The sequence below is a fragment of the Fusarium venenatum genome (assembly GCF_020744135.1).
Source record: "Fusarium venenatum strain MPI-CAGE-CH-0201 chromosome Unknown EDB82scaffold_1, whole genome shotgun sequence".
NCBI classification, from domain to species: Eukaryota; Fungi; Ascomycota; class Sordariomycetes; order Hypocreales; family Nectriaceae; genus Fusarium; species Fusarium venenatum.
The window spans coordinates 512,531-527,284 of record NW_027072129.1 but is presented as its reverse complement, the minus strand read 5'-3'; the positions used below and the strand labels follow the sequence as shown (position 1 = coordinate 527,284).

The following is a 14,754-nucleotide window of genomic DNA, read 5'->3' as shown; positions in this document are numbered from 1 at the left end:
CATTCGTTTCCAGAGTACATTTCATTTGTCTCCTCTCTGTAACACCCTTGCTTCTATCCAGAAGCCATGATTCCCCCATCCGTACCGGACCAGCTTGCGGTGACGCCAGCCGGCTCTGCACGTGATCCATTCGACTCTGACATTGGAGCCATATCCTTGAGCTCAGAGACTATCTCCATCAGCTCTTCGGTAGGGCTTTTATTCATATTATTCACCTCTTTACTAACGTTATCCAGGATGATTCCGTCCCAGAGCCTACAAGAGCCCCTTCTGTTGCTGTTCGCGGTGCAGTTCGACGTCCACCCCCTGAGCCTCCTGTTCAACGCCAAATAGCCAAGACGGAACAACGGGATGAGATTGTATGTCAGGCTGGCTATTGTAGCTTGGCATGGTAACTAATCTTTCCAGGCACCTGTTAGCCCTAGCCCGCCAGAACCAGAGTTCAACGAGAAAAGTCAGCCTTTGGATCCAGATGTCGAAGCCAATGTCGTGCCACCTGCGGTTGTGACAAAGGAAAAGGTAGAGGAATCTCCCGTTTCGGATCAAAAACCAAAGGCTGGTTTCTTCCGCCGAATCAACAATAGTTTCCGAAACACCTATTGCCCGAAAGAGGAGCCACCCCTGGTGCTTCCAACTTGTCCTAATGACGATGAGAAGCTTTTGTACATTCACACCAATCGCATCTTGCTCTATACGTTTGGCGTGCTTTCCTTCCTGTCGTTGGGTGCCGGTATGTGGCTCTTTGCTCTGTCTGCGCCATTCTTCTACTGGTATGGTGTCTTTGCCGGTGCCATGTGCATCTACCTGATCATTTCGTATGGTGTCGGGCTTATCGGTCGGGACTGGGACTACAAGGCACATATACAACGAGTTGAGGCGTATCCGATCACTGAGGAGTCAGCACCTACCGTTGACATCTTCCTACCTTGCTGCTCAGAACCCCTTGAGATTTTGGAGAACACCTACAAACACATCGTCAATCTCGACTGGCCTGCATCCAAGCTCAAAGTTTATGTCATGGATGACAGTGCGCAGGACGCTGTTCGCGAGTTAGCAGAGGCATATGGCTTCATTTATCACGTCCGCGACGATCGTCCTCGCCTGCGAAAGGCGGGCAACTTGCGATGGAACTTTGCCCGCACTGACGGCGAGTACTTCGTCATCTTTGACGCCGACTTCTGCCCGCGACCTGATTTCGTCAAGGAGCTTATCGTTGAGCACTTGGACGATGATAAGACTGCCATTATCCAAAGCCCTCAGTGGTTCCGCGTCACTGACGACCAGACATGGGTTGAACAGGGAGCAGGAGCTACACAAGAATTGTTCTACCGTGTCGTCCAAGTAAACAGAAACAGATGGGGTGCCTCTATCTGTGTTGGCAGTAATGCCATGTACCGTCGAGCGGCCTTGACTGAAGTAGGAGGTACTGCAGAGATTGGATTTTCCGAGGATGTCCACACAGGGTATGTGACAAATCGACTTATGAACTTTATTTGACCTGGAGCTAACTTGAGTCGTAGTTTCGGCGCGGTTGACCGGGGTTGGAAAGTCAAGTACATCCCTTTGTGTCTGGCCACTGGTGTTTGCCCCGCCGGTCCTCGGGCGTTCTTCTCGCAGCAAATGCGATGGGCCAGAGGTAGTACAACTCTATTCACTAACCCTAAATTCTGGACCTCAAACCTCAGCTTTATGCAAAAGCTATGCTACATCTCTGGTGAGCTACCTACAGAAAATATTGATTGTCATGCAACATACTAACTCTCGATGATCCAGGTTTCCTCTATTACTCAGCAGTGTCGCTCAATATCTTCCTCTCGCCCATCGCCGGTACGCTTCTCCTTGCCTTCCGCTCGGAATGGTTCAAGGCGTGGAACCTTGCATTCGCTTTGCCGTCCATCTTCTACGGCATCGTCGTTTTCAAGGTGTGGACCAAGGCCTCCTACGGCTTCAATGTGCAGCACGTTATGGTAATTATGTCTTATGCATACTTGACAGCTATCAAGGACCGCATCTTCAACATCGAATTGCTTTGGGCTGCTTCAGGTGACTCTAAAGCACACAAGTCCAACAAGTATCGTGACATGCGAATTCTTTGCTGGATCTGGACTATCACTGTTACAGGCGCTATGATTGGCGTTGTGGTGTGGAGGTTGTTGACCGGATTCACTTGGTATCATACTCTACCACTCATGATAATCAACCTCTACAACTTTTACATTACTCACCGATTTCTATTTTGCAATTGGTAAAGTTTTCTCCCTACGATTAGAGCCTTCAGTTTACATATAATGCATTATACTTTAAAAGTTTATAGACAAAGAGTGGATAAATTCCCTGTTTATTATTAATATAATAACGTATTTGAGAAGCGAGCGGATCAGACAAGCGAGCGGATCAAAAATCCCTCACCTTATATCATTTTAATATAGTCAGAGATATCTCAACCATTAGTTATGCCACAACCTTTAAATGAAGATAGAATTACTCTTGCCCTTCAAGCCATTCAAAATAACCCAAAATTAAGTACGAGACGGGCAGCGACTATCTACCAGGTGCCTTTTATAACCTTATATCGACGCCAGAACGGCATTTAATCGCGACGCAATATAATGCCGAATTTACGGAGACAATCTGATCAGGAAGAGGATATAATAGTCCTATTCCTCCTTAACCTAGATTCGCGAGGATTCCCCTTGTGACAGCGTTTTATTAAAGAAATGGCTAATTCCCTACTTGCAGACTGCAATTGTTACGATCCCAGCGGTTACGTCACGTGTACCCCACAATTTTCCTCTAACCAACGCTAAGCTCACTCATACCAGAGTGAGCCTCACCAAGCTCACTTATGCATGCGTGAAACCTACCCTATAGCTTACCTCTGACATCGTAAGCCTTTCTTTAAGGCTTACTACTGCATAAGTAACCCTTTATATATATATATATTCCTTTAGCACTAGATAGGATATAGCTTACTAGCTATTAATAAAATATCTTTACCTAGATATACCTTACCTGCTCTATTTACTATTAAAAGATATAATACTTTGCTACACTTAATATTATAATGCCCTATATATCTGCTAATATAAACCTAGTATAGACTAGTTTATCCCTTGGGAATTATAACTATTATACGTTAATAGCTCTTATTTAGACTATACTATATTAATATTAAGTAATATTTATGCAATAGCGCCTATTACCCTAAACTGCCTTAATACCGCTGAAACTGGATAGCTATTAGTTACTGAGACCCCTTAGTATCTATCTTAGGAATTCCTTAATATCCCTATGAATATAGATAATAATAAGGAAGGAGAGATTATTCTTTCTCCTATTTACCTGCAAAACTATAAGGAAAAAGTTAAGAAACTTTAATAGAAACTTAAATATTGTGACGGTTGGGTTTTCCAAGGGATAAACTAGTCCGTTCTACGTTTATATTGGCAGAGTCATAGGGCATGTGATACTGAGCGACTGCGAAGTGTTATGTCTCTTAATAGTGAATAAGGCAGGTTAGGCGTATTCAGGTAAAGATGTTTTATTGATAGCTGTTGAGCTAAGTGTATTAACTAATACTAAGTGAATGTATATATATTTGTGATAGCTTATGGTTAAGCATTAGGCTTATGCCGTAAGTTAAGGCTTATATTATAAGTCTTATTATAAGCTATAAGTCGCAGATCCTGGCGGCTTATAGTATAACTAAGCTAGTATAGGTGGTTAAAGCCATAATTAGTGAAAAAATAGTAGGGCCTATATAATTATCTATTAGGTTATAATATAATATCTCCTTTCCTTTAGTCTTATCCTTAAGGCCTATTGTTTTAATTATCTTTTTCTTACTATTCCTAGTAAGTGCTAACTTATTCCTTTTATTACTTATATTTTCCTGACTAAAATATCAGAGTCTATAGCTATATGAAATTATAAGGCGCAGGCTATTCTTATTAAAAACACCGGAATACTTATTATGCCGTGCAGTTATTGTACTCCTTATAACCTTAAGTATTAGGCAAAGGAGGGTTATTCTAAATGTTTATAATATACCTATTGTGGTTAATCTTGTGATAGTAAGGGTATGACTTTGTTAGCAGGTATATGCTTATGAGTGATTTTCTTTGTGATTTTTATATTACTAATGTATTCCAGTGGATTGCTTTATTGCTAAGAAGCGTTATTTAGAGAAAGAAGAAGAAGTTACTGAAAATAATCTATTAGCTTTATAATAGTAAGTGAATAAGCATTTAAACTGTCTTATGCGGTTGCGTTATTAGAAAAGGCAGCTTTAAGAGTATACCGAAGAAATACTTTATTAGAATATTAAAACTCTTAATAAGTTAGAGACTATTAAAAATAAAGAATCTCTGGCTACAGCAGAGGCGCAATTAACTAGTGCAGTAGGCATTATTAATTAGAATGAGGTATTTATTAATCCTTTGTTTATGCTTAGTGAAAGTTCTTTAGGAGCCGTTAGGCATTAATTAGGTGTTTTAGTGATTCCTATGTATTTTTATTTTCTAGGTAGTTTTTCTATTTTATTAAATATAATATTTATCCGTTAATTTTTTATATATCCCTGATTTCTTTAACCTTATAGGTCTCTGGTCTATTAACCTCTTTAGGTTTATTGCCGATTTTAACTTTAATAGAGTTAGCGGCTATTTCAAGAAGTGAGATATAAAAAATTAAATAGAGTCTAATTTTTATAGGTAGCTCTAGTTTATAGATATCTTTCTTAACTTATTATTTAATTTTATATAGTCTAATAAACTTATAGTCTAGTTTATATAAAGGTCATTTTATTATAATATTTTTTTTAGATAGGTAGACTATATCTCCCTCCTTAAAGGTTAATCCCTTTACCTTCTTATTATTATAGTAACGCTTTATTTATTATTTAATATATTCTAGTTCCTTCTTTATTTCCTTATATAGATTTTTAAGGTTATCTGCTTTTAGTATTACTGCAGGGTTTATTATTTTAGGATCTTATTTATCGTAGTAAGCGTCTAGTATAAACCTAAAGTTAATATATACTAGGGTTAACTTAGTGCTTTTATTATAAGCCATATTATAGGTAAATTAGGCAATAGGTAACTTTTTAACCTAGTTATTTTATTTATAATTAATATAGTATTGCAAGTATTATTCCAGTACTTAGTTTATTTGTTTAGTTTATCTATCTATTTATGGTTTAAATGCAGTAGATATCCGGTGATTTATTCCTAGTAAGGCTAAGAGTGCTTGCTAAAACTTGCTAGTGAATGTTATACCTCTATCCGAGAGGATCTCAGATAGTAGTCTATAGTTCCTGAAAATTCAATTATAAAAGATATAGGCTATTTATTCTGCTTTAGTTATTTCTTAATAAGGGATACAGTAATAAAACTTATTAAACAGTCTACTATAACTAATATACTATTATAAAAGATTCCAGTTAAGGGTTCTTCTAAAAGTAGTAATTTAGTAATAAAGTCTATTATTATTAAATCCTATAGTTATTATGCCACTGGAAGTAATTATAACCCTCTATAGGGTTTATATTATTATGCTTTTATCCTTGCGCATAAGTTATACTATTTAATTGCATCTTCTACTTGCTTTCATATAGGGTTATATCCCTTATTTTATAGTCTTTTTAGTGTTTTTATTATACCTTAATAACTATATAGTGGATATATATAGTAATTCTATAGCATTTTTTATAGGTCTTCTTATTCTGCGAATTTCTTTCCTTAACTCTATACGCTATCTAGGCTGCATTTTTCGCATTTATTAATAATATCTTAGATTTATTTATTTAATCCTTTAATTAGGAATTATTAATATTTATATTTCTTTTTTATTTCTAATAGGTTTGCGTGGTTTTATATATAGTGTTCTTCTAAAGCGTTTATAAGTTCTATTATTTTAATAGTATCGAGGAGTTCCTTTCCTCCTATAATAAGTCCTAGCGTATATACTTATTATATATGCTTATATTCTCCTTTCTTTATTTCTTTAAGGATTTATTTATTAGCTTTAACTATTCCTATATTAAAGTCTAGTTATTGGCTAATTGCATTAGCCTTCCTATTATCTAATCCCTTTCGATATATAATAATAAAGTTAAATTTATATAAGTACTTAATATACCTTATTTATTATCTATTAAGTTCTTATATTATAGTAAAGTAAATAATATTTTTATAGTCTATATAGACTTTAATCTAATGCTTACTTCCTATAAGGTAATATTTAAACTCTTTAAAGCAGTTAAAGATTACTAAAAACTCCTTATTATATATAGGGTAGTTTAGTTCTGCTTTATATAGTTTATTTAAATAGAATGCAATAGGGTATAGTTTTCTAGTATTATCTTATTATCTAATCTATCCTCCTAGGGCAAAATCTAATATATTTATTTCTAGTTTAATTTCTTTTATTAGATTAAAGATTACTAAGATAGGTTTACTAAGGATTACTTACTTAAGTTATTTAAATGCTTATTAGGCTTTATTATTCTAAGTGAATATTTAGTTCTTTTTAGTTAACTCTATAAGTAGGTTAGTAATTTTACTAAAGTCTTTAATAAATCTTTTATAATAGTTAATAAAGCCTAAGAAGGCTTATATCTCTTTAATATTAATAGGGACTTTCTAATTGGCTATATCAGAGATCTTATCTTTCTGCATATATATCTCGCCTAGTCTAATAGTATATCCTAGGAAGTTAACTTTAATAATATAGAAGTAATATTTTTCTAGTTTAATAAATAGTTTAATATCCTATAGTAGTTATAGGACCTTATAGATATATTCTTTATATTCTTCCTTATTATCTAAGAAGATTAGGATATTATTAAGGTAATATACTATAAAGATATTAAGGTATTATTAAAGTATATAATTAATTATCTTCTAAAAGGTTACTAGTGCATTTATAAGACTAAAGGGCATTACTAGGTATTTAAAAAGTCTAAACTTGGTTTAAAATGCTATTTTCTATTTATCTCCTTCCTTAATATATATAAGATTATATACTCCCTTAAGGTCTAGAGCAATAAAGATCTATTTCCCCTGTAATTAGTCTTTTAACTCTATAATTAGCGGTAATAGTATCTAATCTTTAATATTATAAGTATTTAAATCTTAGTAATTAATAACTAGTTATAGTTTTCTATTTTTCTTAGGTATAAATATTATAAGTGCTCTTACTAGTAATATAGATAGTCTAATATATTCCTTCTCTAATCCTTCTTAGATATATTTTCCTAATTCTTTAAATTCTTATTAGTTTAGCAAATAGATTTTTTATAGTAGGATATTTTTATTTATAAGTATAATTTTATAATCCTATTTACTATACTTAGGTATCTTAATATCTAATCCCCCTTTAAATAGTTTATAATATCTTTAATATTCTTTTAGTATATAGAGTATTATTTTTTAATTTATTTCTCCCTATAGGATTTCTTTTTATAAGTCACTTCTATTAAGTATACCTAAGATATATTTCTTCTGCTTTATGCTTATTATATACTAGGGTATTATCCTTTATAGGTATAGTAAGTTTATTTTATATATATTCCTGCTAGTTTCTCTAGTTAAAGTCTAAGATCTCTTATAGTTTATTATAATTATTATTTTATCTCTATTTAAGTTACTTTAGAATATAACTTAGCTAGTTATCTAGTTGATAATTAAGTTTTCTCGTTTAAGCTATACTATCCTAAGGAGTAATTATATTCTATTTCCTAATAGTATAATATAGCAATATAGTTAATAATTCTTTTCTTAAATAAGGATCTTAAGGTAATTAGTCTCTTAATCTATAATTCCATTATTATAACTAAAAAGTTATCCTTCTGCGTTAATAAGCAGGTATAGTATTTACTTCTTTCTCTAGGGTAAGTAGAGCTCTATAACTAGTCTTAGATTAATAAAGTTTCTCTTCGCTCTATAGTTAATCTATGCATTTAGCTATCTCCCCTTGATTTAAACTTATAGTACTAGGCGGTCAGGCTTGCTATTTTATATAGCTCCTAGAGCACTTTAAGGGCTAAGTCGTTCTTATCCTTATACTTTACTTTTCTATAGCTCTATTATAGAAGGCATTTATCTTTTCCTAATTCTTTATAGATATTAGCTAGGTGCAGTCTATCTGCTTCCTATATGCATTCTAGTTTATTAATATCTTTAGATAATTCCTTATTATTCTATTTTTCTTTATTATTTTAGGTTTCTTTATATTTTCCCTTTATAAGTTCCTTAAACTCTTAATTAGCTTCTTTAAGGATCTTTAGGTTTTATTAAATATCCTCCTTTATTCTTTAAGCCTTTTCTTACTATTAATAAGAGGCTAAGTTAAATTAAAGTTCTACTATTCCTATATTCTTATACCAAGAGTATATTAAGTAGCCTATTATTTCTTCTAGATTATAGGGTTTATTATTAGGGTTTCTAGGTATTATTACTAGAAAGTAATTATTATTCTTTTTATTTTCCTAGTGGAGTTTATACTAATAGTAGCAATATAATATCTATATAATCCTATTATATTAGGGGTATATTAGTATTATTTCTGCCTTATTATTAATATTAAACTCTGGTTCCTTATAGTAAAGGTTTAGTGCTTTGCCTATATAATAAGCTTATATATATATATTTTTAGCCTTTATAGTATTTTTATATTCTTATAATCCTTATATATATATATCTTCCCTGCTATTAAATATGCAGATTCCTGTCTTATTATATAGTAGTAAGTATTCTTGCCTTTACTTATTTTTAAGTTTCTAGTCTTTATATTAGAGGTATTATACTATTTCTCTTGCTATTTCTCCTCTTTATCATCTATATTCGGCATATATCTATTATCTGGCGCATAGCCAGTGCTATACTTCTCGTTCTTATAGTATAATCCCTTCTTTTTCTTATACTTTAGTTCTTATAGGGAGGTTATTTATTACTTAGTTGCCCTTATTTAAGGTATTACTGGGTATAGTTAGGGTTATTATAACTCCTAGCGTTTATTTATTTTTATAGTACTAGTCCTGCTGCCTTTGCAGTTATTTTTCTTTCTATTTAGGGGTTTAGTTTTAATATCTTTTCTATGCTTTTTCGGTTTTAACTTCTTTAGTTTTAATTTCTATTTCTTCTTTATATTATTCCCTGATTTTATTTAGGGATTTAAATAGGTCAGATAGTGTTTTAACTGAGCTGTCTAGGTGTATAACCTATTAGGTCTTGGTTTTAGTATCCTTTTTTAAGGCTTTTTCATTGGCTATATTATACCCTATTCTATATATTCCCAGCGTCTAGGTATACTATACTATTTAAGGTTCCTATTAATTAGTTATTCTAAGTGTTTACTTACCTTAGTTTAGGTTCTATTGTTTTTATAGTTTAGGATAGTTTTATAATATATATCTAAACAAATTGCAGTTATAGTATTTATATTTAAATATATCCCTTCCTAGGTTATTTAGTTAAGTAGCTCTAAGGGCTATAGGTCTAGGTTATATCTTATGCAAGGTATTATTATACTATTATTATTAGTTTTAAGAGTTATTCTTATTATAGCTATAATTATTTCTATGGTTACTATTATAGTATTAATTTAGCAAATAGGGGTTATAGTTGCTTCCCTTTCTTATAGCATTGGCTTTCTCTCTTCTGCGTTTATATTATTATTTATTAATTTTAATAGCCATAGTAATATACTCTGTGAGATTATTAGGTCTATCTGCCTTATAAAGTTTATCTTTAACTTCTTCATTTAGGCTATAGTAGTAGATTTCTATAAGTACTTTATTATCCTAATTAGTTTTAGCGGCAAGTTATTAAAACTTAGCAGAGTATACTGCATATAATCCTTACTATTTAAGGCTAAGGATTTTAGCTACTGCTTATTATTCTTTATTAATAATATTAAAGTTATCCTTTAAAAATACTTTAAAGTTAAGCTAATCTGTAAATATATTCTAAGTTTCCTAGTCTTACTAGTTATAGTTGTTTTTTAAATAGTCCTTCCAGAGGGGTTTAAACTAGTCCTTAGTATCTCCTTAGATTAATAATGCAATATATAGTATCTTCTTTACTGCAGTATCTAGTTTAGTAGGAAATAGCTTAAAATATCTTTTTATATAGGTAAGGAATAGTAGGATATCTACTGCTTTCCCTTTAAATAGCTCTAGGGTTATAGGTTTAATAATTTCCCCTAGGTTATATTAGTTATTAATAGGGTTAACCGGTAATATAGGCAGAGGTTATTTATTAATTCTCCGCTATAGGGTTTATATAGTATTTCTAAGCTATTAGAGCTTAGCTATTATTTTAGCTATACTAGGAGGTAATCCTATATAAAGTGGTGCCAGTCTATTATTATTAGTATTAATTGATATTATAATAGTATAGTAATATTACTTAGCGTTTATATAGTATATTCTAAATAAGAGCTATTAATATATAATAGTTGAGTTTTCTAAGGGATAAACTAGTTTATTTTAAGTTTATATTAGCAGAGTTATAGGGCATATAATACTAAGCGATTATAAAGTATTATATCTCTTAATAGTAAATAAGGCAGGTTAAGTATATTTAGGTAAAAATATTTTATTAATAGCTATTAAGCTAAGTATATTAACTACTGCTAAGTAAATATATATATACTAATTTCTAATATAAAGGGAGCAATAATAAGTTAGGTTATTATCGGTCCTAGAGTGACGCAGTCCTAGAGCGCCGTCGGTCTATGTAAGTATTAGTTTACTGTTAATTAGATAATCTCATGGGGAAATGTAGGGATAAGAAAGTAAAAAGGTGGGGTATACGTGACATAACCGCTCAGGTTGTAACACTAATTTATTCTAATTAAGTTTAAATGCCTAGTAGCAGTACTCTAATAGGTATACTGCTATAAATCCTATCTATTATAGACTCTGAATCTTACTTTCTGCTTCTTATCTCTTATTTACTAGTCTAAATGCATAAATAAGTTCTTATTTAAAGTTCTTATATTTATTATAGACTAGTCTAGTTATATCTTTTTATTTATGCCTAGGGTTATTAATATAGTCTTAAATAATTAATTCTATAAGTCTCTATGCCTTGCCTTTAAGGAGGCTTATAGTATATTAAGTTTTTATTTTATTTATATTAAATTAAATAGGGTAATATAGTTAATAACTGCAGAGGGCTATAAGGAATCCTTAGAGGTATTTAGCGTTTTTATTATATAAGTTAGGCTACCTAGGTTATAGGATTTGTCCGGGGTCTTTTCCTATTATAATAAGGGTAGCAGTATATTTAATATATTCCTTATATAAGCGTTAAGTTTCTTTGGCTTATTTTCTAAGGCCTTTAGCGATTATTATAAGGTTATAGACCTTGCTTTTAAGGTTCTTAATCTTATTTTAGGCTATAATTGAATTTCTTTTAGTATTATTTAGGAGTTTATTATACTATTTTCCTAGATATTTATTATAACCCAACAGATAATTACATAGGCCCTACTATTTTTTCACTAATTATATCTTTAATCACCTACACTAGCTTAGTTATACCGTGAGCCGCTAGGATCTATGACTTATAGCTTATAATAAGACTTATAATATAAGCCTTAACTTACGGCATAAGCTTAACGCTTAACCGTAAGCTATTACAAGTATATATATATTCACTTAGTATTAGTTAATATACTTAGCTTAATAGCTATTAATAAAATATCTTTACCTAAATATGCCTAACCTGCCTTATTTACTATTAAGAGATATAATACTTCGCAATCGCTTAGTATTATATGCCCTACGACTCTGCCAATATAAACTTAGAATAGACTAGTTATCCCTTAGAAAACCCAACCGTCACATACCTGCTCTATTTACTATTAAGAGACGTAATACTTCGCTATACTTAGTATTACAATGCCCTATATATCTGCCAATATAAACCTAATATGGACTAGTTTATCCCTTGGGAATTACAACTGTTATATAAATAGTTATAAAAGTTATTACTTTATTAAATTTAAGAGATATTAAAAGGATAATAAGATTATTATACTTTATATGCTTACTTATACCTTTTATTTACTTTAGCCTTTTAATATTAAGTACTTTAGGCTATTAAAAAGGCATATAGTTAATAAATAGAATATCTAATTAAATACTCTATAACCTATATTTTAAAGATAGAGTTCTTTAATGCCTTTTATACCGCTTTTAAAGCTACTTTTATTAAAAGTAATATATAAGGAGGTTTTAAGGAGGCTAGGCTTACTCCTTTTAACCCGGATTATATTATCTTAAAGCTTAATATATAGCTATAGACTTTAATGCCTTTAGTAAAGGTAGCTTAACCTTTTACTCCCTAGACTTTAAAGACTCTAATAATAGCTAATAAGGCCTAGTCTTAGACTAAATACCTTAAGAGTTAAATTAGAATACATTATAGTAGCTCCCTAGAGTTAATTATTAAGGCTATCTAGTCTCTTATTAAGGCAATAAATAGAACTAAATATAAGATTACCCTTATAAGAAATAATATTTAAAACCTTTAGGAGGGAAATAAGAAGCTAAGCTAGCGCTAAAGGTTAAGAAGAACTAGAGTAATAAAAGGAGATATTATAACTATAGATAAAATATTATAAGTAATTAATCAGATAGATATTAATATGCAGGTAGTAGGCGAGTTATTGAGAAGTGGTGGTTAAGGAAGGTCGGTTAGACTGGGTATTCGGCGATGTGGTGTATGCGGCAAGACCGGGCATAATGCAAGAACCTGTCAGGAGGTTCCGGATGTGACGGTTGTGATTCCTAAGGGATAAACTAGTCCATATTAGGTTTATATTGGCAGATGCATAGGGTATTATAATATTAAGTATAATAAAGTGTTATATTTCTTAATAGTAAATAGAGTAAGTAAGGTTTATTTAGGTAAAGATATTTTATTAATAGCTAGTAAGCTAAGTTCTATTTAATACTAAAAGAGTATATATATATATAAGGGTTTATTTATATAGTAATAAGCCTTAGGAAAAGGCTTATAATATTAAAGGTAAGCTATAGGGTAGGTTATATATATATATAAGTAAGCTTGGTAAGGCTTACTCTGGTGTAGGTAAGCTTAGTGTTGGTTGGAGGGAAATTGTGGGGCATACGTGATGTAACCGCCGAGATTGTAACACCGGAGGCATCTGGGGAAGAGTATAGTGAGTGATTTTAATTGATCATATGATTAATTCTAATCTTGTTGTGATTTTAAATTTAAAGGTAGAGATTTTTAATCCGCTCGCTTGTCTGATCCGCTCGCTTATCAAATACATTATATTTAATATCACTACTATAATCTCGATCGAGTGCGTATAGGAGACGGCGAACAAGAGGTCTGAATTACAGAACTGAAGGACCATTTTACTAGAAATTCAGATAACATTGACAAGTTACATTGTGTTAAGCAGAGCGGAGACATATACATTTTGAGAATCAGCCCCACACATAACCTCGCAGTTAAAGGAGGGATAGTATAGGATGCATACTGGAAAGCCTTAGGCATATAAGATAATATAAGAAATCTTTGTTTCTTGTAACTACTAAAGATTAAAATGTAAAATAGGATTAATTAAGAAATAAAGCAGTTATTAAATGAGGGATATTATAATAAATTAAGCCTTGCTTTATAGGGCTGTTATAAATAATATAAGTTCAAGATATAAAATCTATTAGTCTGTGTTTTTATTATTTAGGAGGGGGATAAAGAGAGAGAATATAGTTAATTCTTTAACAGCGAAAGTGTAATATGCCCTTATTATAATAACTAGGTAAGGTATCTTTATTATATTAACTTTATATTGATACTATAAGGGTCCTAGGTCTAGTGCATTCTGCGAAATTTTCTCTATTTTAAACCCAACATATTAGCCAGCTAGGTCTTTATTAATTGTGACTTTATCATGTATCAACTTTCTAATCTAGCCTTGTGAGTTACTGTTGAGATATGCAAGAATGATCAAAGAGTTTTATTGACTATAGCGAGGGCTTTTCAATTCTTACTCAAAACTAGCACACCAAACAACGAACCGTTGTTAAACAACATCGAAGGCAAGGAGGAAACCAGCTGTTTGTTTGGAACTGGCATTTACAGCTTTACCTGCCCATAGGAACATCACAATGCCTTAATCCGGGTCCCCACCAAGTTTTTACGCAACCAATGGGCGGCGGTCTTTGCTTTCATCCTCCAAGCATTGGTACTTCGGCGAGCGCGAAAAGACAAGCTGATCGTTCCTTAGCATTTCTTGCTATCAATGGTGGACACTTGTCTTTGGCGAGCAACTTCTGTGCGGCAACACTTTCAAATTCTCTTCGTCCAATTGAGTCCAACGTTGAAAGCCTTAATGCTTGACTCCTCTGCTTTTACAAGCCAAAAAGATATGTTCTTCCACATTGCTTAGGTATTCAAAATCTTGCACAACATCCAGACAACGAATGAAACTCAACAGCGGGCTTGAAGTTATCACAATTGAATGTGTTGACTTGCTCCAGGGTAGGGCATCTATAGAGTTCTGATAACTAATTTTAGCACGTTGTAATCGTTGAGGGCGGCACGGACCGTCCACGCGAGCGAACTGGGTTGGGGATAAAGCCATTAAAGACAGATATACTTCACTTCCAGGAGATAACTGGTCGTCTCTTTCCGGACCCGATCTGCATAACAAACATCACTCAGGCTCGTACATCAGGATCGTCCACTGACTACTGTTATAGCTATAGCT

The 14,754-nt window shown here is 32.1% G+C and overlaps 1 protein-coding gene across 1 annotated transcript; it reads left to right on the top strand.

Moving 5' to 3' along the window:
- Positions 1-66: 66 nt before the first annotated feature.
- Positions 67-2,249, top strand: EDB82DRAFT_518970 (family 2 glycosyl transferase; the record flags this gene model as incomplete). Its single annotated transcript, XM_025732408.1, has 5 exons — positions 67-189; positions 237-359; positions 409-1,463; positions 1,521-1,714; positions 1,774-2,249. The coding sequence occupies 5 exons, from the start codon at positions 67-69 to the stop codon at positions 2,247-2,249; spliced, it is 1,971 nt and encodes a 656-aa protein (XP_025591336.1).
- Positions 2,250-14,754: the final 12,505 nt, after the last annotated feature.